The sequence below is a fragment of the Saccopteryx bilineata genome, chromosome 3, assembly GCF_036850765.1.
Source record: "Saccopteryx bilineata isolate mSacBil1 chromosome 3, mSacBil1_pri_phased_curated, whole genome shotgun sequence".
In the NCBI taxonomy this organism is placed as follows: Eukaryota; Metazoa; Chordata; class Mammalia; order Chiroptera; family Emballonuridae; genus Saccopteryx; species Saccopteryx bilineata.
Genome location: NC_089492.1, coordinates 287780555 through 287804434, shown reverse-complemented (window position 1 = coordinate 287804434; position 23880 = coordinate 287780555). Strand labels below are relative to the sequence as shown.

Sequence of the window (23880 nt, the reverse complement as noted above, 5' to 3'; positions counted from 1 at the left end):
TTTGCTGACTGGACCGGACTCAGACTCAGACCCGGCTCCGGCGGCTCCAGCAGCTCAACGCGCTGCTAGAAAAACAGTCGAGGCAGGTGGCTTTGTGCAGCATCATCCTGACTGAAAGCATCATCTTATCCTTTCATTACAATCTACTCAGACCTACATATGAGGGGCTCTAAGGGAATCACTGCTCACAAACTTATTTAAATCCCAGTAAACACAACACTTTTACTGCTAGAAAGTGAAATACTGGTCATCACTAATGCTAACAGAAAAAGTTCACTATTATGGGGAAAATTTTAAATCCGTTCAGCAAATCCTGCTTTGGGAGTACTGTGGTCAACGACACAGTGTAACAACGCCATCCATGCTAATCAGAGAATAAAGAAAATATCAGCCTGAAAGATAAAAACCATTTCTTAGGTACATATGCAAACAAGATGGTAACTGGTAACAGCTGAAGCTTTTGAAGTAGGTAGTCACTTCGGGACTCTGCTAATTTGTCCCTTAAAAATGTCACTATCTCTATTCACGGATTAAAATTAGATTTTTATCCATTATATCGGGTTTTATCTTACATTGCGAATGGCTACCGTATCAAGAATTTCAAGGCTTCCATAAGGTGAACCTTTTTTCTGGTCTAATTCTTGATAAATTACACTGTCAACTATCTAAACATGAAATTGTTGTGACAAGTAGTCCTGACTTAGTTATAATTAAGCTCCCATCTCTCCTGTCCTGGTCCTCCTCACCGTATGCATGGATGACAGCCCGCACCACCTAACTGGAACTTGCACAGTCTTTCCCCATCCCGCACTGCATCCCACACTGCTGCCCAATGAGCCTTCTTAAGCAGTGATTTGCAAATTGGCTTGCAAGGAAGAAAAAAGCTTGCAAAGGCTCTCTTCTCCCTGTCATCTGAAATCTTACCTTTTCTAAGCTTTCAGATCCTTTATGATCTGGCCCCATTTTATACCAGCATCTCTGCCTCCCGAGACCCACTAACCTGTGCTCTGCATTGATGTCCTGTGGTCTTCTCCTCACAACACCTAGCTTCACCAGGCTCACTGCCTATGTTGCTTAAAAGGACAGGCTGGCACGCACACCTGGAGGGCTCCTCCACTCTGCCTGTCCACCTGTTGCTGATGTATCAAAAACCCCCAGCTGCTCAAGACCTCCCTACTGTCACAAAACATTCCCAGGGCCACCGCCCATCTGGAGCCCTTTCTTCCCTCAGTCTCTGGATATTCATGTCCCACACTGCAACTGAACGGTCCACTTTATACTGCCAGTGTCCCGCATTGTGAGTGTGCTGCTGTGATGGCTATTTTCTTGTTATTTTCTAACTGAGTGAGTTTGAGCTCCACAGTCAGATTACATGCAAGAGAGAGGTCTTAAATTTCTTCAGTGAGTAACAGCAGCTGATCAGAACAGCACCTGTCTTTCAGAACACTTGACCATTAACTTCTCACAAAGGAAGGAAAAGACAGGTATGTCCACAACTTTCAGAAAAGGTAAGGTATAGGACAGAATAGCCCTCATGGATCATTACCACCAGGTCCTGTGTTCTAAGGGATAACTAACTAGGGACATTTCATCCTGGGGCTGCTCACACATACCGCACATTACCAGCAGGTAAGTGGAATCACCAGAGTACAGCTAAGAGCACTGTATCTACACCGACCGCTGCCTTTCCAAGTCTTTCATTCTACATCTGCCACTGCTAAGAAACCTGGCTTCTTCTGAGCAATACTCTACAGATGGTCACCTGAGAGGACAGTACCCAAAATAGTTTAGTTTCATGGGCCACAAGTCCCAATCGTTGTGGGGAAAGCCCCATTCCACACTCGATCTCAAACTTACCCCCTGGTCCCCCATTTCAGTTGCCAACATCCATACTCGCTGCTGATTGCCAGCTCCTGCTCCTTGCAGCAGCCCAGCATGCTCTCTGCTGGGGCCAGAACACCCCACACCACCAAACCCCGCTACCTCTGGGACTGTCCTAGAGGGGTAAGGCAAGTCCCGTATTGTGCTTCCTCTGTGCGTGTACTTGGTACTCCTTTAAAACACATACAATACAGCACGTTTTGAAAGGGGCTCTGGGGAGGGAGGCAATGTTCCGATTTTATACCCTGCGGGATATCAAATATTGACAGCTTTTGAAAACGGGGTTCTCCTTACCCCTACAGGCCCTCTCCCGGCTTCAGAAAGATGCTGCGGTGGCTGGGGCGCCACCGGCAGAGAGCATGCTGGGGGGTCACACAGAGCGGGAGGTGGAGATCTGCAACAGGCCTGGGAGTTGTGGACCTAAAAAAGAAAACAGTTTTAAGTTAACATGCCCAATGTCCCCTCGCACCCTGGTTACTAGGGGCACTCAGCACACAAGCAAGTATCTGCACAAACCCTTTAGCAGGCAGCCTCTGAAATCTCCACGTTTGTTCTACCACTGAAGTTCACCTCTCTGCATCAATCAAAACTGTTTCCTTAGCTCAGCGCGAACAAACACATTCTAGCTTTAGACTTTAATTAGGATCTTGTCACAAAGCAGTATGGTGTGTGCCCCTCAAAATAACCAAGTTAAATGACAAAGTGCCAAAGCACAGTGACACTGGCATGCTTTGCTTATAATAAAATAGAAATCTCTGTGGTGACAGAGAAACACAACTGTAAGAGAAGCACAGGTGGGCACAGTGAGCTTTCAGAAGCATTTCTAAAGACAGGAGAGAGCTGTAAGACATAATAAGGAAACAGTCAAGGCAGTAGAGGTGTCAAAGAAAGATCCTACCATTTTCTCAAAGTCCTGGTTTAATTTTGTAAAACTAAAGGCAGGGTAAAAGACAAAGGCTTAATACCAGAGAGATAAAAGACACCATTCAAATGAGTTTTGTTTTTCCCCAGTGCCCAAAAGGTTAAATATAACAAAACAGGCAAAGAGCATAAAGTTCACAAAAGACATTTCTTTTAAAGGCAACAGCAGCTTGTTATGTATCACTTTTTCTTTTAAAGAAAGTTTTAAAAAATTTTAAACCAGCAAAAGATTAGACAGCAACTTCTGAAAGCCAGCACAAACTTTTAAGTATCAAAAAAGATACCTCTGATAATAGTTTGAATATAATCCCTTTCAAACATTCTAGTATAACATTTCCAAAAAAACTAACCAATTCAATTTCATGAGGTTTTAAATGGACTAAAAATCCCATAAAATTCAAACCAGAAGATCTCTCTTCTTCAAGTTGTTTAAAAATTACAGATAAGTGAACTTTTTAATATTCAACCATTTTTAGGGAGCCCTGTCATGTAACTCCTTTTGAAAAGCAAAGAATCACTCTCTAATAACTTTCTGTAATTCAAGATTTAACATGCTCTATGTACTTTTAAAACAAACAAAAAATACAAATCCCGAGAAAATAAGTTGATATTGTAAATGTCCTTAATCACGGTGGTTTTCTTTTCTTTCTCCACAGATCGCCCTCCACAGCACATCCTGGCTCCACGCTTTCCGGGCAGTCAGCCTCTGAGCCCTACGCCCTCAGGAGCGACACATGATGAAATCAAGCGTTAGTAGTAGCAGTACCTACCTCCACACACACAATGCTGCACACACCTCTCTACTACCCACACCAACACTGCAAGTCCCAAAGATTCAATTGTGCACAAGAATGTACAGTATACTCAATACTTTTTTATCATAAACATCAAATAGAAATAATTTTCTGCTTAATCTCTTACACTAGGAATTCAATTAGCAGACCACTCAAATTCTTATTCGTTCAAATCAAGGGTTTTAAACAAAGACACCTAGTAGAGCATTTCTAAGCACCTAGGCATTATTTTTAAAATGCAAGAGTTCAAGTAATTATTAAAACATTTTAAACATTAAAAAAGGCATAATTTCAAATCATATTGTTCTTATTTATGAGTCATAAAACATTGATATAAGTATCCTTAGTTTCCCTAGTTTTATTTCAGTTCTTCTAATGAGCTTTCTTGGACTATTTTGAGCAGGTTCTCAACACAAACATCCACATCCACCCACAAATTATAAACTTCCAGTTGTGAGGAACTGAGTTTGAATGACAAGACTTTACAAATATTCCTGCACAGCCACTCTCTGCAAATATTGAACTGTCTCAAACTTTCTTAAACTTTTTTAAAAATTTAAAATACCTATAGTTTCCTGCACTGAAAAAAATTTATATATAGAAAATAGATGTAGTAAATAACACTTTAGAGATAAGTATTTTATGAAAATAAATATAATTAAGTAAAACATTTTCAGTGATTTTCTTAGAATCCTAAAATCCAAATAAATTAGGACAAAATGAAGTACCAACTTCGCAGTGAGCATGAATCATGAAACTTTAAATCCCACATGGTCTAGGATGACTGTCAGTCATGACTGACAATGGCCCACTGAGAAGCTGAATATGTAGGGCCAAGAAGGTGCTCTGAGATCGCCGATTCCCAAGGCCTCCTTCCGAGTCTCAGTTCTGTGAATACCAACCCCTCCGCTTATAAGTTGACATTCAGATCATGCAAAATGGTTGTGGTGATTCAAAATAACTTTCAACATGACTGCTCTAGAATTGGAGGAAATTGGTTTGTGGGAGAGATCTGACATCACCTCATCTGACTATGTCCATCAAACTCAGGGCTAAGAGATTTCATCTTACTCTTGCCTTTTAGAAGATTAAATATAAATTCACATTTACATGTGAAAGGGACACTCAGTCCTCCAACATATTCAGCAGGTCCTCAAATACCATCATTCTTTCATTATAAGGTCTATGAGTTGCCTCAGGAACTAAACTCTCGTTTCTATAAATTAGTCTGTGGTAAAACTGGTTTTGTTATACGTCCTTTCCTTTAAATTCACAGATCCCATCAGCAAGATTGAGGATGCAGTATTTATTATTGGTGGCTTACTCCCAACATGGTATCAAGTAAACCCAACAGCCCACTGTAGTTTATTACAGTGTTTATGGATAATAACTAAACAACCCTGGCCTTTATTTTAAACAAAGAAGGAGAGGAAAAGTAGCGGCCCTCCGGAAGAATCCCCTAGCACCAGGTCAGTAACACACATTTCCTGACTGAGGGATCACTGCAGAGGAAAGACTACTGCCACACTAGTGCGCTCACTCCTGACAGGCGAGAACCAACCTATCGGAAAGGAACAACTCCCTTTAAAGAGCTGTCTCAGCTCCTCACCCCATTCATCAATCTCTTTAATACTGATTTCTTCACTCTATAAATCACAAACACTTGATAACAAACTTCATGGTTTTCACACTTCCTTATCCAAAACCTCACCCAAGTAACAAAACTGTAACCGGGTGGTACTGACCTTTTCAAAGGAATGAGTCAGTAGGGTAGAAAGAAGCAAAGGAACTGTACAATGAAATCCTCAATTCTGCAGGCCTAACTGAAGGGACTATGAGAAACAAAGCAGACAGACAAGCGCTGCTTCACCCAGAAACCCGTCATCACACTGGAAGGCCCTTCCCAGACCAGCTGGCCTGCTCTGAGAGGTTTACATACAAACTAAGCCCTCATTTGTCTTTGTTAAAAGTATTATAGAAATCTCAAAACACTGTAACAATGCCTAAAGCATGTTATGACTTTGGCTACACTTATGTAAACTTCCTGAAGAAAATAAGAAACTGAGTTTTAAAGTATTCATGAATAGTTTTATTATTTAACTGTATAAACTATTCCATATTGCAAAGTTAACAAAAGATAAAGAAGCAGATCTCTTTGGCTTGTTTAATAAACAAAAAGGTTAATCTGTAGCTAATGCAAGCAATGTATCAAACTATTACTAAAGTTTCTAGAATTCTTTCCATTGAAATGTAACTTTATTCAATATTCAATAACTATTTGTGAACCTTCTGTGGGCCAGGCCATGTGGTGAGTGTTCGGTGTACATCAATGAATAAAACTGGTGTGGTGTCTCCCTCACAAGGCTTAAACCTAAAGCCCCAACTACACATCAACATCATGATCACTGGCATTCCATGGCCCAGACACTGCGCTACCCACTTCAAAAACTTGATCTTTTAATCTAAAAACAATCTACCTGCAAAGTGGGTGTTTTGTTACCCAACTTCACAGGTAAATAAAGCAAGGTCAGGAGAGTTAAGTGTCTTGCCCAAGGTCATAAAACAGAGCAACTGACCAAACAAACTACACATGAACTCTACCCTTCACTTCAGTCCCAGAAAATCCTGATGGTCAATTAATGTGGACATCCTGCTCCACCTCCAGAACAGTTTTTAATACAAGATTTACCTAATATTAAAATGGTGTACAATGCATAAATGATAGTTAACTCACTGTGTGCACACATGTATGTGTGCACAAAGTGCATGTCAGGAGTCTCTTCCACCTCCCAGCATTATCTATGTAAAAGTCTCTAACAAGAAATGAGAAAATATAATTACTTATCCTCAATGAGTTTTAATTTTAAAGGAGGAATAGCAGCTTCTTACTTTTAATTCACTTCTGAGAAACTCAACTTGATGTAAAGGGTGATTTCAATGGTAAACAGAGCCTAAGTTGAAACTACGTTCTCCGCAGTTCCTCTTGGTTGTGATCAGCTCTCGGGGTAGGGTTAAGGGTACAAACCAGGAATCAGAAAGAAATTCCAAATGCTCCTTCCCCAGCTGTTCCATTTGGCAATGAAACAAAGAGGGAGACAGTATTACACCTTGAATAATTTGGCTTCCACATTCACACCAGTAATGGAGATGTGCCTTCTCCAAGATAAATAGTGGCAAACTAAGGATTGAGCTGTCCTGCATTCACTACCAGTCTTTAGTATGTATGCTGCTAGGGACATGAATGATTCAATGGCACACTCATCCGTGCAGAGCCCTAACAACACACTGAGCCCTAAACAGTCTACTGGAAATATCATTAATATCCCTAATGACATAGCTCTGACTCAAAGGAATGTCTAAACCAGGTATAATTTTAATAACTTTCCCAGTTTTAATTAACCAAATAAGAGCTGAAATGTAATCAATGTTATTTGCTAAAAATTATATTTGTAATTACATATCCTACCTGAAAATTCATTTCATATAACTGAAGAACAGATAATTATGCAGCTCTAAAAAACCAAAAGCATACGTTTTCTACCATATGAACAACAGAAATTCATTAAGAATCTACAGAGTCCCCATGTAGAATACTAAAGGAACAGCTTTAATTACTTACCTGTGAATGAAGAATTAGGTATGAGCTACTACTGTTAGACCCAGACCAGGAACTCCTTGGTGTTTTACTGAATGGAAACTACTAATTTCAATGACCTTCTTGTTGAGCATCTCAGAGTCCATGATTATTTCTAGACAGCAAAATAACTCATTATACTTAAGGCTTGGATTTCTATACAAATGGAATCTTGTTGGTTTTTAGTAAAAGCAAGAAAGAAATTTTTCTTTGGGGGACAAAAAGTGAATGGTTTCCTCCATATCAATCCTATTCAATGTTCTCCAAAGGGGACCGATTTCCAAAAATGCCACAGCTGTCTGTCCTTAGAACCTATAATTACTGAGGGAAGGGCTAGATCCCACATTCTTCTGTCCCCATCGTGGTGCTGTGCTCAGCAAGGATCACACTGTAAGTTTTCAGTAAATGCCTGTCAAAGGCCCTGGTACAATGAGAAACATCATTAATCGTACTCTGGGATATATAATGCTCCTTGGTGATACTAACTTGCTCAGGAACAAAATTTGCAAAGAAACCAAGTGACACAGTGACCCAGACAAACTATGGGAGTGCAGCAGAACAAAGAGTTGACAGTGTTATGCGAGGCTCTCGAAGTGACAACAACTGGAGAGCAGCTCAAGCTGTCCGATACACCTTCACTGAGAGGGAAAAACAAGGATAAAGGCAGACTTCAATGGGAAGCAGTATCAGGAGAGCTCAAGGGCGCGTGGGCTCTCCCTCTTTGGCCCTGCAGTTGCTCCATACCTCTGCCTTCCTGGCATCCTGCCCAACCATGTCAGCCTCAGCGTGCCCAGGACCTGTTTATGCCTGCCCCAGCCCTCTCCGTGTTGAGACAATTCTTGACTCGTCCTACCAGCACCCTCCGCCCCCATAAACTACTCAGGCTCTCAGGTCATCTTTTCAAGCCAGGCCACAAAGATCATAGATTGCCATTCCACATTACTGTTCTTTCAAAGAGCTCAAGATTTTGCCAACTGTTTTAATATTTATTTAGTTCAGAAGCCTAAGGTGCAAAGCAGCCTTATTTAATTGATGATTCCTCTTTCTTCCTGCTTCTATGCATACACTATCCAAAATTCAACCTTACCTCTCCTACTCTTGACATGTGACAGAGATACTCTGTCACTGCAGTCAAACACATCCAGGTCTGCCAGTTTATAAAGAAACCCGATCTAATGAACACTTCTTAAGAGAATGAAAGCTTACTAATAGAACACATAATTCCCTTCCCTTGAAAATGCTACTTCCAAAATCTTCAGTTCTGTTAGGAACTTAATTTTTTTTTTCTTTTTTTGTACCAGCATAGCTTTCACCTACCCCTGTGAAAGTTTGGGGCTTTAAATATATCTACCAATGTAGGGCAGAGAGGCCTCATAAGTTTTGATGGTTAAATGTTAATAAAAAGCAAGCCATGGATCCCACTGCCACATAACCTATCACCCAAATAAGGACAACCTCTGAGAGTGAAAGGAGACACTGTTTAATTGTTTGCCACGACAACGGATGTAAACCTGGTCAGCAGAAGCAGCCACGTTCATATCTTGGACTCAGATTCTACAGGAAGACAACTAGATCCCCATGTAAAATCCCAAGACCCTTCTTATCTCACACTGAACCAGATCGTGTTACCCAGCAGCCTCAGTCAACGCTGGCATTGTGCCAATGACCGGTGGTAGTTGTTTCCTTATGTTCACTTCTAGTTCCTTACCTCTCACTGTGCTCTTAGCTAATATACCATCTAAAGGGCATTCATTCATCCAGTTCCATTTACAGTCCCAAAATACACCTACACTCACAAACTCAACATGATAAAAGGATTCATTCTAACTAACGGTATAAACAAAGAAATACATCCCTGTTATAACCCAAACCAAATAAAGCTAAAAAGATAAAATGTATAATTAATCAACATTTCAAAGCCACCAGGGTTTTGTCTGCCATCACTCCACTTGCCATGCATGGTACTTCCTGTGGGAAAAGCAACTCCAATTTCTTCTTATTTAAAAATCTTGCAGAGAGAAAATAAAGCATATTTCCTTCTGTTCATCTTTTCCCCTTACAGCCTGGGAAAGCTGAAGTGGAAAAAAACCTATGACCATTCTCATCTATTAGGTTACCTTTTTGTAAATAGTATTAAGAACAAGAAAAGAAGAACGTGAGTATCTAGACAATAACTACATTCCTTCCAGTAGCAAATATTACATTATCTCCGTTATTCTTATACAACTATGATATGTGCTGAATACAAAACTCAAACAAAAACATAAGACATAGCTATGTGAGATTTAAGAATATCTAAACACACTGCACCCTGCCTCCCACACTGTTTTTGCAGAAAGCTTTAATGTGTTGTGCTAGACCAATACTGACAACAGAAGCTTCAGCTTTTATTGCTGTTAATACCCTAAGCAATTACTGTAACTCAGCAGGAACCTCTGCTCCGAACAGCAACTATCACATCATACTCAGCATTTCATAAGCAGCCCTGTTCAAACATGAAGGCACCCGCTAATGTGCAAAAATTGTACAAAAGGGTCTCTGTCTAATAAGTAAAATAAAAATATCTGCAATTTTATTTCACAGCTGTATCTTTTCCATACTGCATTGGTATTACATTTGATAAAAATCCGCACAAAGACAGTGACGAGGAAAAGAGCAGAGAGCAAAAGCAGCAGCCACTAGCAAAGGGAAACTCTTCGGGAAACAAGGCTACCGCCCAGATTTTCAGATGTCAATGCAGCATCTGTAAAAAATCTTTGGAAGAAAACATATAATAAACAGCAAAGATCTCTAATAACAATGAAACTGTATGTTGACACAAAATCTTAATTAAAGGCATTTGATTTTTACAAGATTAAACTGCAAGGCCACCTTGTAGAAAAACCAGGGTAGTTAAAACCTTATCAAGAATAAACCATGAAGTAAATGGCACATTTGACTTTCTTTTAAAATAGTAAACATGTATTACTTATGCAATAATTCTTTTAAGAAAGAAAAAGAAATGACATGCAATTTTGTAATTAACTAATGTGGGAACCAAGAAATCAAACCGAACATCAATACTACAGACTTGGGGAGAGGTTTTAATGAGAAAGTACTACAGCTACACCATCCCTAAGCCAGACTCCCTTCTCCCAACCTCCACTGTGGGAGTCCCCAAAACAAGGTTCAAGATATATTCCATACTCACTAAAATATCTAAGTAAATTAATTATAGTCACCACCGAAACTAGTCTCTGACCCATTTACATTTTTTTTTCAACTTATCACATGCCAAATTTACTTTTCTTCAGACTCTTCACAGTGGCTGAGAAGAAACAGAACCTCTGAAATTGTTGTCCAAATAGCTATGAGAGGCAGAAAAGTCCACACACACAATTTACAGGATGAGCTTCATAACTCTAAGTGTTACAAAACGGAAAGGCTAAAACCGGTGGCTGCCTTGCATGATGCCACGGACACCAGGCAGTGCGCACTCAGAAGGAAACTGGCCATCAGCTCAACACGATGGACAAGCAATCAAGAGAGCCACTGGAACTGGAGAGAGAGAAGGTCCAGAGCAGGACCAACAGCACAGTAAAAAATGCTTACCAGTTTGAAGTCTTGAATGCTACAGATGAAATACGGTGTGTTTGGCCTCCGACTCTCGATATACACACAGTCTTTAAAAGAAAAAGAAATTTTAAAACAATGGCATTTACCTTTAAGGGAACAAAGACAGGGCCTATAAAGCTATTACATAAATACATGACAAAGCACATACATTTTAGAGAAAAAATTTTTCTCAAACATGGTATTAAATTACAAGTAATTTTAACCTAAAGAGAAACAGCACTTGGGTTCTTTTTGACCACTTTTCTGTTAATTTAAAGAACCTGATCAAGACTCAATTATTGTTTTCAGAGTCCCTGAAGGGGGAAGAGGAAATCCCATGGGATTATCCATATTCAGATGAAGGTACTTGCTCAATTTAGAAACCAAGACAAAAACCTGAATATCTTATTCAAATAGAGCTCCCGTGTCTTCACAAAGAGAAACAATCTGCCAAATGCTGCTGGATTCTCAACCACTATTTTGTGAGGAAAAAAGTGAAATATAAAAGAAGACTGGCTTGAACAAGCCATTACAATGATCTTTTCACCTAAACCACGAACAGGAGAGAAAAGTAATCTCTTGTAAGTAACATCATAAATTTTAAGATAAACACATTTTATTTTCTAACTACAGAGAGAACCTCGGCAGCCAATGAGAGATGGAATGAAGTAAAGCAAACTATCCTCCTCTGGGAAGAACACTTTCTTAACTTACATCAGACATGGCAGCGCCTATTTATGTGCTGTGCTCTCAACTCCTGGAGTCAAAAAGGTTGCTTTTTAAAATGGCAGGTTAAGATACATTTTAAAAATTATTTTAAGGGAAGTAGTGGTTATAGAGAAATACAAAAACTCTCCACATTATAACCCAAGATATCATTATAAAGTTCCGGACAAGGATGTGAGGGCGATCTGGCTGCGACAATCTGTCACCCCATTGATCGCCAGGGTTGATTCGGCTGATCTGGCTGGCTAGGCGGGTGTCCCCTTCCTCCCTCACCGCTTCATGTGCGTCCCTCCCGAAGCTGCGCGCTCGGTCGAAGAGGACGACCTTCCCCGCTAGAGAGGACCGTTCTTCGGTCAAGGGTATACGAGTAGCTGCACTCCCCTGCTAGAACCTCCAAACAAGTCTCAAGTTCAGGACAAGACAGTCATGTATTATTTACTAAGAAGTAAAAGCATGTGCACTCTAGAGAATGACCATCAGGCCCACATTTAAAACGTCCTCTGCTTTATCTTTGCTCACGACCCTTAGGAACAAATATGGCCAAGAAGTAGTCAGATGCATGGGCACTCCCTCAGGCAGGTTCCTCTCGGGCCTTGTTTCATACATGGTCTAGAGCCAAGAAGGATCAAGGAGCAGAGATTTGGAGCTATCCGTGGAGTGACAGCCAGTCCTACCACAAGTGCTAGAAGGCCCACTAGCACTTGTGGCAGCTCATTTTAAAAATCCTCACTAAGCCCTGGCCGGTTGGCTCAGCGGTAGAGCGTTGGCCTGGCGTGCGGGGGACCCGGGTTCGATTCCCGGCCAGGGCACATAGGAGAAGCGCCCATTTACTTCTCCACCCCCGCCCCCCCCTTCCTCTCTGTCTCTCTCTTCCCCTCCCGCAGCCAAGGCTCCATTGGAGCAAAGATGGCCCGGGTGCTGGGGATGGCTCCTTGGCCTCTGCTCCAGGCGCTAGAGTGGCTCTGGTCCAGGCAGACCGACACCCCAGAGGGGCAGAGCATCGCCCCCTGGTGGGCAGAGCTGTCGCCCCAGGTGGGCGTGCCGGGTGGATCCCGGTCGGGTGCATGCGGGAGTCTGTCTGTCTCTCCCCGTTTCCAGCTTCAGAAAAATACAAAAAAAAAAAAAAAAAGAAAAAAGAAAGAAAAAAGAAACAAACAAGAGAACTCTTCCCACTATGGAAGGAATCTCTCTTTGTTGGCCTAATTTGGTGTTCAAGTAAAAACAGAATAAAATCCATTCCTATGTAAAAACTAAAGCACCAATTTGCACAATTTAGGGACAACTCAAACGTCTCAATTTCTGTGTTCTAATCCCTATTGTTCCCAACTACCAGTATTTCAAATCTCTAGATATCAATTATGTACTCATATCACTCAACCTAAACACAAAGACAATCTGTATGTCCTCTTCTTCCTATCTCAGACATAATACTGTCATATCTAGCTACTATTCACTTGCTTCAAAATTAATAGGTCACTTCCTTAACTAATGACTTACACATTGTTAAAGCCCATGTGACAAAAAAATTGTTTTACTCAGTGGTCTGGTCCCAATACCACATCTCATCCTCCCCTAGGCTGCATTCTCCAAAAGAAATACTAACTCCCCTACCTGCATCCCTGCCAAACCCTCCTTACTCCTTCATTCTAGTAGCAGCACCTTCGACCTTGTGAGTTACCTCCAGCAGCAAATTCTCATGGCTCCTCTGTAAAAGAATAGCAACAACATCTCTTCCCTTTTACATAAAATTGAAAATTTACATTCCTGTTCTTTCAGTTAGTTGGCAGTCAGATGGTCTGCACTGTCCACATGACTATTTTTGAGCTTCTGAGTTCAGAGAAACATACCCACTTCAGTATTCTCTGCACTCACCAAAAATTGATGTCTAGCATTCATGTTGGTGAAACCAGACAAAATTGAATGACAGGTGCTTCGATAATAAAAACTATGTGCAATTTTGTTCTATTTACATAAAGAAAAGCTATATATACTTTTTACAATCAACAGAATCATTATTACTATAAACCCTCTTACTCTGAGACATAAAGCAGCTATTAACTTGTATATAAAAATGCTTTCCAGGAAAAAGAGAGAATCCACCGTCTTTCATTTCTCACTGCAAAGTTGCATTCAGCAAAATGATTATCTGTAAATATACCCAGATGTAACTCTGGTAGAGAGAAGAAGAAAGGAAGCAGCTGCTATGTCAGGGACAACCACTTTGTCAACAAAGGATAGACAAAGATGATATTCCTTTGTGTCTCAACACTTCTTGGAAGTGTAATCTTATTGGAAGCCGCCTCGCACGCCTGACTTGAGAAACACCACCATGAGGGGTAAGGCAAACTGAGAGAGATCCCCAAATCTGACACATGGAATTAATACATTTACTTACTAATGTCGTACTACTAGATAAAGTCACCTCTTTCCGCTTAAAGTTACCATGGCAACCCAAATTGATCCAAAGTTATAAATTTACATGAGATGCCAATGCATAAGGCTAGTAATCTGTAAAACAGTTTACTGGATCAAGTAATCTCTAACTAATTATTCTGAAACTTATACATGAAAAAGTCAGATGAGCTCACTTTAAAATTAAGTGACAAAACTTCAAGTTTGTTTTGCACAAATAATAAAAAAGAGCAGCTAAGATCAGGGGTAGTATAAACTAAAAATTTTCACATGTCAAATTTGCCACAGAAATGGAAAAAATACATTGTTCTGATCTGACTTTTATAATTCATTTTAAATATAAAACTATGAAAATTTATTTTAATAAAGCTTTTCTTTATAACCCCTAAAAATTAGTGTGATCCAACCAAAAGAGAATATATCCTAAGAAATTATTTGAAATTTAAGTCATACATACACACACACAAATCTACTTATTATTCCTAACGATTTTCTAAACAATGTTAAATAAGGCCAAACATTCCTAAGAAATATTCCCCTCATCCCACTAACTAAGCAGCTACTTAAGGAAATAATTTCATATATTATAGATATCTATAGTTAGTTCCAAAATAAAGTGGTTTATTTGCAAAGGAAAAGATGAAATCCTACGTCAAGAGCAATGTTAAAATCTCAGTTGGAATATACACGCTCAGTAACCTCTTAGAGCCAAAATGACTGGCCAAGAATTTTCAAGCCATTCTTGAGTGCCTGGGCTGTCTGAGGCTGGTTTCAGGCAGCTGCATCAATAAGACTCAACCTCAAAACCCCCCTGACCAACACAAGCACTGCAGACACCTTTTTTTTTTTTAAGAAAAATAACATTTTTTATTTTTTAAATCAAAAAGCTAGCAGTCCTCTAAGAACTGAGCAAAGCTGATGTGATCCATTAAGTGTATAATGCACATTTTCAAAATTACCCAGGCGAAAAGGCGTATTTACCAGCCTGAGCAAATGGCTGCTGCAGGGCAAGTATATCTACATAAACATATACATATCTATTTGATCTTAAAATCAGCAAGTCTGAAACAGGCCAGAAAAATAAGAGAGGCTATTATCATCGATATCAATTATGCCAAACAACACATAGTAACTAATTTCTTCTCTATAGGATATTTGGAAATGGGCCCAGGTTAAGACTCACTCTCTAACACCTGGCCTCGGCCTGGGAATGAATCCCATGATTAAGTGCCCTTGAGTCCTAGATCCATGATTTGGGCAATGACACTGAACAGGAGCGTTTCTGGCTGTTTCTCACAACCTCAACACAGCTTTATGTCCAAGAAAACACTGTGCCATCTGCAAACAACAGAGCACGTGCTAAGCTGGGGAAGGAAGTCGTTCAAAATGTGAAGGCGGATTCTCAAGGCAAAGAAAGCCCTCTCTGCTTTCTCAACGCTCAGCAAATCAGCATGTGTGTAAATGGAGCAGTGATTTTTAGCCAATGTGCCGCAAGAATTTTTAAAACATGCAATACCTGGCTATTGAGTCAGGGGCACTGACCTCTTTCCCTTAGACCAGGGGTCCCCAAACTTTTTACACAGGGGGCCAGTTCACTGTCCCTCAGACCATTGGAGGGCTGGACTATAAAAAAAAAAAAAAAACTATGAATAAATCCCTATGCACACTCCACATATCTTATTTTAAAGTAAAAAACCAAAATGGGAATACAATATTTAAAATAAAGAACAAGTAAATTTAAATCAACAAACTGACCAGTATTTCAATGGGAACTAGGCTCCTCTCACTGACCACCAATGAAAGAGGTGTCCCTTCTGAAGTGCGGCAGGAGCCGGATAGATGGCCTCAGGGGGCTGCATGTGGCCTGCAGGCCGTAGTTTGGGGACCCCTGCCTTAGACTATCAAATTTTAAAAAAATTGACAACAGTCAATACAACATTAGCAATCCAGTGTAAATGAATCAAAATTATGTTTTTTTCAGATCAGCAATAAATATATATTTTTGGTGTGCCGCAGAATTTTAGTAATTAGTTTATGTGTGCCATGAGATGAAAAAGGCTGAAAATCACTGAAATAGAGCAAGAGCAGAGTCTTCTGGTAAAAACCAGAGCCTGAAGAATCAGGCAGTTTGTCATCCTGAAACACAAAGAGCCTGTCATCGTCTTCCCTGACAGCCCCTCACAGAGCACAGTGGACACTCACTGCACCGGCTAATTGAGCAAAGCAGTGCTGGAAGCCAGCGCTAAAGCTGCAGTCTAGCAATGCACAGCCACCGTGCTGCCCCTTAAAGAATTTCCCTCCCGATTAATGCCTTTCTGCCTGTTCCCCTTTGAAATACCATCGCATCCCTTTGCAAAGCATGGCAGTGCCACTCTGATACTCGGATACAATTCCCAACAGAAAACCTGAAGTACTAGTAAAGAGCATGTATGAACAAAGAGTTTCTCACAAATTTTGCATAGAGCCAGCTAGGTGACACAGCAGTGGACACAGACGGCTGACCCTCAGGACTCCTCTACTCTTCCGCTTTCCATTTCTCTTACAAGGACACCTCCCTCCACCCTGGACTCTGAACCATTCAATGAGGTAACAGCAGGCTGGTCTAATATTGCAGGATAGAAACTGCACAGGTATCTCAGTTACACTGGATGTTTCCAAATTTCCAACATACAAAAAGGGAGTGTATGAATATATGTGCACATGTTAGAAAAAACACTGCATCCTGACACCCAAAGTCCAGTCCACATACTCTGCATGACTCTAACATGGTTCTCATCTCTAGTTCCCCCATCTGTACAACAGTCAAAGCATCTCAAACCCATCACCACTCCTCACCTTGGTAAAAACAATATGCTACATTCTACATAGTAACCACTCAAAAATATATGGAATAAATTAATTGAACCAAAACATAAAATCAGAAAGTTGTTATACAAGATCCTAGCAAAAAAGTTGCTATGTCCTATCAATACAAACATAAAGAATGCTGTTTTCTAATAAATATTTCTTTAAGAAATAACTTACCCTGAATTATTCAATTAAAAAAATAAACCTAATAAATCAAATTTTAAAAATTTTTAAATGAAAACACCAGATGCCTGACCAGGCAGTGGTGCAGTGGATAGAGTGTCAGACTGGGATGTGAAGGACCCAGGTTCAAAACCCCAAGGTCACCGGCTTGAGCGGATGTTTACCAGCTGGAGTGCGGGGTCCCTGGCTTGAGTGTGGGATCACAGACATGACCCCATGGTCACTGGCTTGAAACTCAAAGTTGCTGGCTCAAGCAAGGGGTCACTCGCTCTACTATAGCGCCCCCCCCCCCATAAAGGTACGTATGAGAAAGCAATCAGTGAACAACTAAAGGAGACTAAGGAGCCACAGAGAAGAATTGATGCTTCTTCTCATCTCCCTTCCTATCTGTCCCTTTCTCTGTCCCTCTCTCTGTCACATACACATACACACAGTTAATCATGGGGAAAAGAAAGAAAAAAATAAATAGCTCAATTTCAGGAGAGCCCACTTTTAGTTTTCTGCTCGATTCTTTTGTGGGGAAGGCATAGTTACATTGTCTGGGAATAATAGAGAACTTAAAAGGGAAAAGGAAACAAAAATCAAGAAAACAGCAATTCAGCAAGTAAAACCTCCTTGCCCTTATCGTGTGTGTTCTGACCCTGATAACAGCCACCAAAATTGGCTAGTAACATCTTAAAGATTCTAAGCTCAGTGGAAAAGAGATCTCAGATAACACATATCCTTGGCTCCTTCCTTTTTAAAATGCATGGAAATTCAACTCCATATATTCCAACGTCTACAGATTCCTTACTAATACTGCATAGCTCACACCAGCTTTTGTCTAAAAACACTATATGCTAACAGATAATTAAATTATGAGAAAAACCGTGTGGGGGGTGACAGGTCATAACAAACAAAGGGATTTTGTTTTAATTTCCCCACATTTTCCCTTTCTCCTCTAGGAGTTAGAAAATCTTCCAATACGTCAAAAGCTTAAAGACTGATCCCAGACTATCTTTCTAACTTTAGAACGTGATGCCAGTATTATGGAAGAAATACTCCAGAGCAAGACCCCCCCCCTCCCCAAATCAATCATATTGTACATGGACTTAAAAACTCTGTGAAACATGAAAAAGCATGATCATCTGCCAGCAGAAATCTTGTTAGTTATGCTGATAGCTAAATGTTAGCCATGGTCTAACACTTGTGCTATTGCATTTTACTCTGAAAATGTTCCTTTAAAAACTCTCCCTGTAACCTATATTGAATTCCTATTATGAAAAAGGATTCTAACCAGCTTAACATCCAAAGTCCATTAAGTAGATCTCTCTTATATTTCTAACCCGTGTTTGTAAAGAGCTCATGTGTCATAAGAAAACACAGGGAATTGAAGGGCACAGAGAATATTTTAAAAATCAGCGACAGGCACCTGCTCTATGAAACGAAGTGTCTTAAGGCACCAGAAACACGCAGGAAGGGAACTGAGAGCCCCTCACTCCTGTGGCCCCACTGTACCTGCCTTTGTAATGCTTGAGAAGGCAGGTAACAACCCAACCCTCAATTCAGTGAACCTTATCAAAAAATAAATAAATTATGCTATAAAATCCCTGTTAAGTAGAGGATGGTTGCTAATGGAAATATCAACAGGTCCTTAACACAAAGATTACAACCATAACATGACTGAAATATGTCCATTTAGGAAATCAATGTGGAGAGAATTCAAACACTTCTAGGAACACTATGCCCAGTATTCAGAAAAGGAAAATCACCAGGGACAGGTAGGCTGGGGTGCAGATTCTTCTCTCCTCATACGGCTGACAACAGACAAATTGCTCGTCTGATCTTCTGTGTCAAGTCCTGCAGAGCAGATTTCAGGCAACACTGCTTGCTCCTTTTCAGAAAACAATGTACCGCGAGCCCCAGCTTCACAATAAATGGTTCAACCAATTTGCAGCACTCGCTGGAAATACACAGGAGAATTCACAATGCCTGGCTATAATTCTTATTTGGCAAATGATTTTATTATAAACTGGTATCATTGTGAATCCATTTTTTTTTTATACGGGTTTTCTGTTACTGTTTAATGGACTGTCAGTATAATTTAGATTTCATCTATTTAAACTCATTCAAGCCTGGCTCCAGATTGTACAGTAAATGGAACATATTTCTATTCAATGAAATTAATGACAGTTAATTTTAGTCTGCAGTTCTCAATTTTGTAAGAGCAACTGTTCCACAGTTCAAGCATCAAACTACAAAATTTCCACACCAATTACTTTTTTGTACTTTATAAGCATCCACATTTTGTAAGCCTTCCTTGTAAGACTAATGTATATATTCATTTAATATTTCTTCCCATTCAAATATTTACTACCAACTTTCCAGAAAGAGTTAGGACTTAAATTATAACTAAAAGCAAGAAAAATGAAAGTTAATTGTCAGTCTGAACAAAGATGCTCACTTACTATGGATATTTTTAAGCTAGCAGAACTAAAGACTGAAACTTTCTGCCATATTTGTTCTTATACTATTAGATGATTTCCTTATATATTTCAAATCAGTCACAATGCAAACATTAAGTGAAGTTTATTAAAAGTAAGCTAAACTTACCATATTAATTTAGATATATAATCAAGGCACACAGCTCATATTACTAAATACTATACTGAAAAACTTCTGAAATACTCTGTTTGACAGATATTTACTACTGAGTGTTATTTACCAGCCAATACAACAACCCCATGAGTGATTTTTCTGGAGTGATTAGTCTTTTACTAAGCATCCACACAGCTGTGAAAGAGACGCTTAAAGGAGAAAAGGGCATGCAAAAAAGCACCATAAAAGAAACTTAACAAGTCAAGACCCAAATAATAATAAGGAAAGCATCCAGAATTTGCTACCCCAAAACTATAACCACCAGGGTCATGGACTGACAGATTGCAATTCACACCAAAAAAGAAAGCAAAGGAAAAAAAAACACAAGCTAGCCTTTCCATTAATTTTATCAGCTTGATAACTGCTCAGCTGGTTTCTGATTCTCCTATAAGCACATTCCAATCATGCCCCATTCCCTGAAGTGCCTCATGCTGCTGCCTCTGTTAAGAGACACTCTTCCTCTGCCTGGTCCTACTGCAACTCTTTCTAACATCCAAGACGCCAATCAAGACTTCTATAGTCCTAATGTGTTCTTCAATGTCACAAACATATCTGTCCTATTCAGTTGGTATTTGCCCCCTCACTGCCTGTTACTAACACAGAACATTACTTGAATGAATATATTTTTCCCCTGTAAAATGAGGAATCAGGGACTAGAATCCTATTTTTGTATCTTGCCCTACCTCACCTCCACAAAACACCTTGCACAAAGTTATACAGATAAAAGGTTGTGCTTTTACGTTATCAGCGGATTAATAAAACACTACTAATATGACAGCTAGCAGCTAACACACCTCAATCAATTCTACTAGCTTATTCAAAGTCTATTACAGTTTCAGTGGGCTTCAAATTTAATCATTTGCTTTAATTTATAGAAACTTTTAGGGGCAGATGAAACCTGTTTCCTGTCTCTCTTATTCCATCAATACCTCTTCTAACCCTCCTTAAATTATTGTTTTCATTTGGATTTTTGTTGTTGTAGTAACTGTTGTTTGGTCAGGCATTTCTTTCAAAATTAGAACCAAAACTACAGATATTTTAATAGTAATAAATATATCTAGTCTCTTTCACATGACTGAATAAATATTGAGACCTCAGATGTTCATTAAAGATCTTCAGCCAACTATGAATTATAAGTATCACTTTGTAAGTATCCACAGGTATTTGGAAAAAAATAATTCCAACTATACAATGATTTCCAAATAGCTATCTCCTTAGATTTCTACATGTAATAGTTTTGCTTTGTAACATATACACACCATTCTCAGGCTAAAACATATTTGGGGAAGAAGGGTTTAGGTGAGATCTCATATAGTAATCCATTCACCTGTCACTTGTATAATCAAAATCAGCAAAGAGCTAAGCAAGGTAGCAGTATTTAAATTATCTAAATGTCTCTTGACTGGAATAGAGGGCACACACAATGGAGAGTTTATTTACTGTTTGGGCCACAAGCAGCTCTGGATGCTTTCTATATGAAACTGTACCCAAAACACTTCAACAAATTAGTGCAGCTGCTCTGGGCCAATATTAACAGTTACTGAGAGTTTTGCTATTTGTAATTTGTACCTTGAAAAAATCGTGTTTTCAAATCTGCTGAGAAAATGAATCAGAATGAGGGTGGGAGAGATTAAGACCTCCATTTAAAGCAAAATGGTAACAAGCAAGTCTTGTCAAGATTACATTAAAGCTAAACAATGAAGATAAATATATTCTACAAGAACAGAATTATAAACTCAAACATTCACACACAGACTTATGGGCACCACCTATGTGCCAGCATAAGGGCTAGAAATACTGGGAAAAATTCACCATCTGATAATATCAGAGCTAGGTATGAAAACAACTCTATATCTGCAATACTTTTAATTGTGCCTGTTTCTTAGTCTCAGAAAGAGACTGCTAGCTGAGCGTAATATCCATTCTCCCCTTCTTCCTTAATAACTGAACATATGATGCTTTAGCAGGGCCTATGGCCCTCACATGAAAGACCACATTTCCCAGCCTCCCTTTCAGCTGGCTTGGTCATGTGACCAATTCTAGTCATGGGATATGAGCAGACACAGTATTTCAAGTTCTGGGAACTGAAATCCAGAAAAGAGGAGGCTCTGTTCTTCTCACCCATCCTCTTGGCCTGAAGGTAAATATATTGGCTGAAGATAGATCACTAGATGTAGACAGGAATGGGGGCCATACTCAATGGAATGACAAAATCTTTAACTGTTGAAGAAACAGACCAAGAATTTACTGATTCACCATTCAGTATTCCTAATCATTGTACACAAATATCTTTAAATTATTTTAAAATGGGGCAAAATAATTAAACTACATTCATGAACAAAGTGACACCTAGAACAATGATTTGGATAAAATGTTTTAATTTTTTTTTTACTAGAGAAAGCTAGGAATGAACACATGCCCCTAGCAAGAGTATAAAAACATAGAACATGGAACTCTTAATTTAGAATGACTCAAATACCTTAATTAGATAACATAAACTATTCCCTTCCAGTGGGAGTAAGACTCACCCCCTCCAGCCAGAGGAAATAAAGCAGAACAAAGCCCACTGACTAAACAGCTAAATCCAGTTCCTAGTATGACTCTAGACCACAGCTTCACAGGTAGGCATAAGGGCTGGCAACTTCTGCAAACTGACTGATATTCTGTGTGGAGGACAGGTTGAAACGTCTACCAGCACCGCTCAGGCTCCCCTCTCTTTCCTAGTCTATATGGGTTTGATTTTGGACTTCAGAGAGAGAATGTGGCTGCTCCAACAAAAACACAGGGATCACTGATAACCAAATTTTCTGGAACATTAGCGCATTTATACAAGTTAAAGCTGACCAGAATTCATACTATACTGAGTTCTCAGAATATACTCCATATTTTACTGGATACTAGAAAGAAGATACTGTCTCTAATGTCGCTTTATCTCTTCCTTTCCACATCATTAACTATGAATAAAAAACAGAGTACACACACGTGTCTGATCCCTTCTCTAAGGTGAAGATTTACTATCCAAAGACAACGTCAAGTCTCTTACTCTACCTACAAAACACTTCTCTAATTTCAAAATCACAAATTCAGTCACTTGCAAAGGCCAAAATCTGACCGTAGATCATGACTAGTCAGAACACATTGTAATGACAATGAATTAATAAAATTCTTTACAAGTCCAGACACACCCTTTAATTCAGCAATTCCACTCCTAAGGAAAACAAGCAAAAATAAATGTTTACCACTGTTGTTTATAATGGAGACTATCTGAAAGAAACTTAAAATCTATAACTAACCACATTATGTTATCTATCCATTCATTAATGTGGGAGTAGTGCCTAATGTTTTCAATGCCACTGATGCTGTCAGCAATTTATACACCCAATTCTCTAAATTAATAAGTAAATAAATGCATGTTTTGAATTTACAAAAACATGTATTAGTACTTATCAGAATATGAGAAAAATGCAATATAGCATATGTACTTCTTTACTGATTCATTAAATAAGATTTGCTAGAGGTTATTCCCTTAATAATCTCTATAATCTGAAAGCCATGAGAAACGCGTGATTACTCTATATGAAGAGGCGTTTTCTTCTATATGAAGTAATTATCAGACAATTTCTGATTTATATTGGTGTCACATGTATGCCAGTATTACTATGGCTGTTACCTACCTACATAGTTGAAGCAAATGCTAAATGTAATTTGAAATGTAATAAAATAGTTTCTTGGCCTTTGGCTAAGGTCCAAGTGAAACATAATGAATCAGTAAAAATAGAGATGTAATTTTTACCCATCCAAGTTCACAGTTTGTAATTTTTCTCATAGTCAGTCCACTCGGTTGACCATGGACCCCAGATTAAGAACTCCAGTATTAATGGCATACTAAGCAGTAATAATGATTTGTATTTGTAATTACTGCCATGGCAATAAATTCAGGACAGACATGTAAAGTTACCAAAGACACACACACACACACACACACACACTATTACAAAACAGTGAAGAGCATAACCCCATACACGTTTGACCATACAATAAAATATTAACAGATTAGTGGTTTTAATGTTTAAATTTTGCTTATCTGAATATGTTTTAAATGTGTTATTTGTTTATCAAAAGAACAAATGCAGAAAGGAAAACACAGGAAAGAAATAAAAAGAAATGCTTATAACCAAATATTACAAAATACACTCATAGGGCAGAGGCAAAAAGCAGCAGGCAAATTCAGGGAAGAGAACACAGAAATAA

General features: G+C 39.2%; 1 protein-coding gene across 4 annotated transcripts in view; it reads right to left on the bottom strand.

The window, feature by feature from the left end:
- Positions 1-23880, bottom strand: part of RERE (arginine-glutamic acid dipeptide repeats) — a 433372-nt gene that overhangs the window by 222781 nt on the left and 186711 nt on the right. For 3 of the 4 annotated variants that reach the window (XM_066270541.1, XM_066270542.1, XM_066270543.1), the window contains exons 3-4: positions 10822-10892; positions 2176-2301 (exon numbers count right to left, since the gene is read on the bottom strand). In XM_066270541.1, the coding sequence (XP_066126638.1) occupies positions 2176-2301; positions 10822-10892 (197 nt within the window). The remainder of the gene's footprint in view (positions 1-2175; positions 2302-10821; positions 10893-23880) is intronic. The other variant, XM_066270544.1, reaches the window with a different exon arrangement.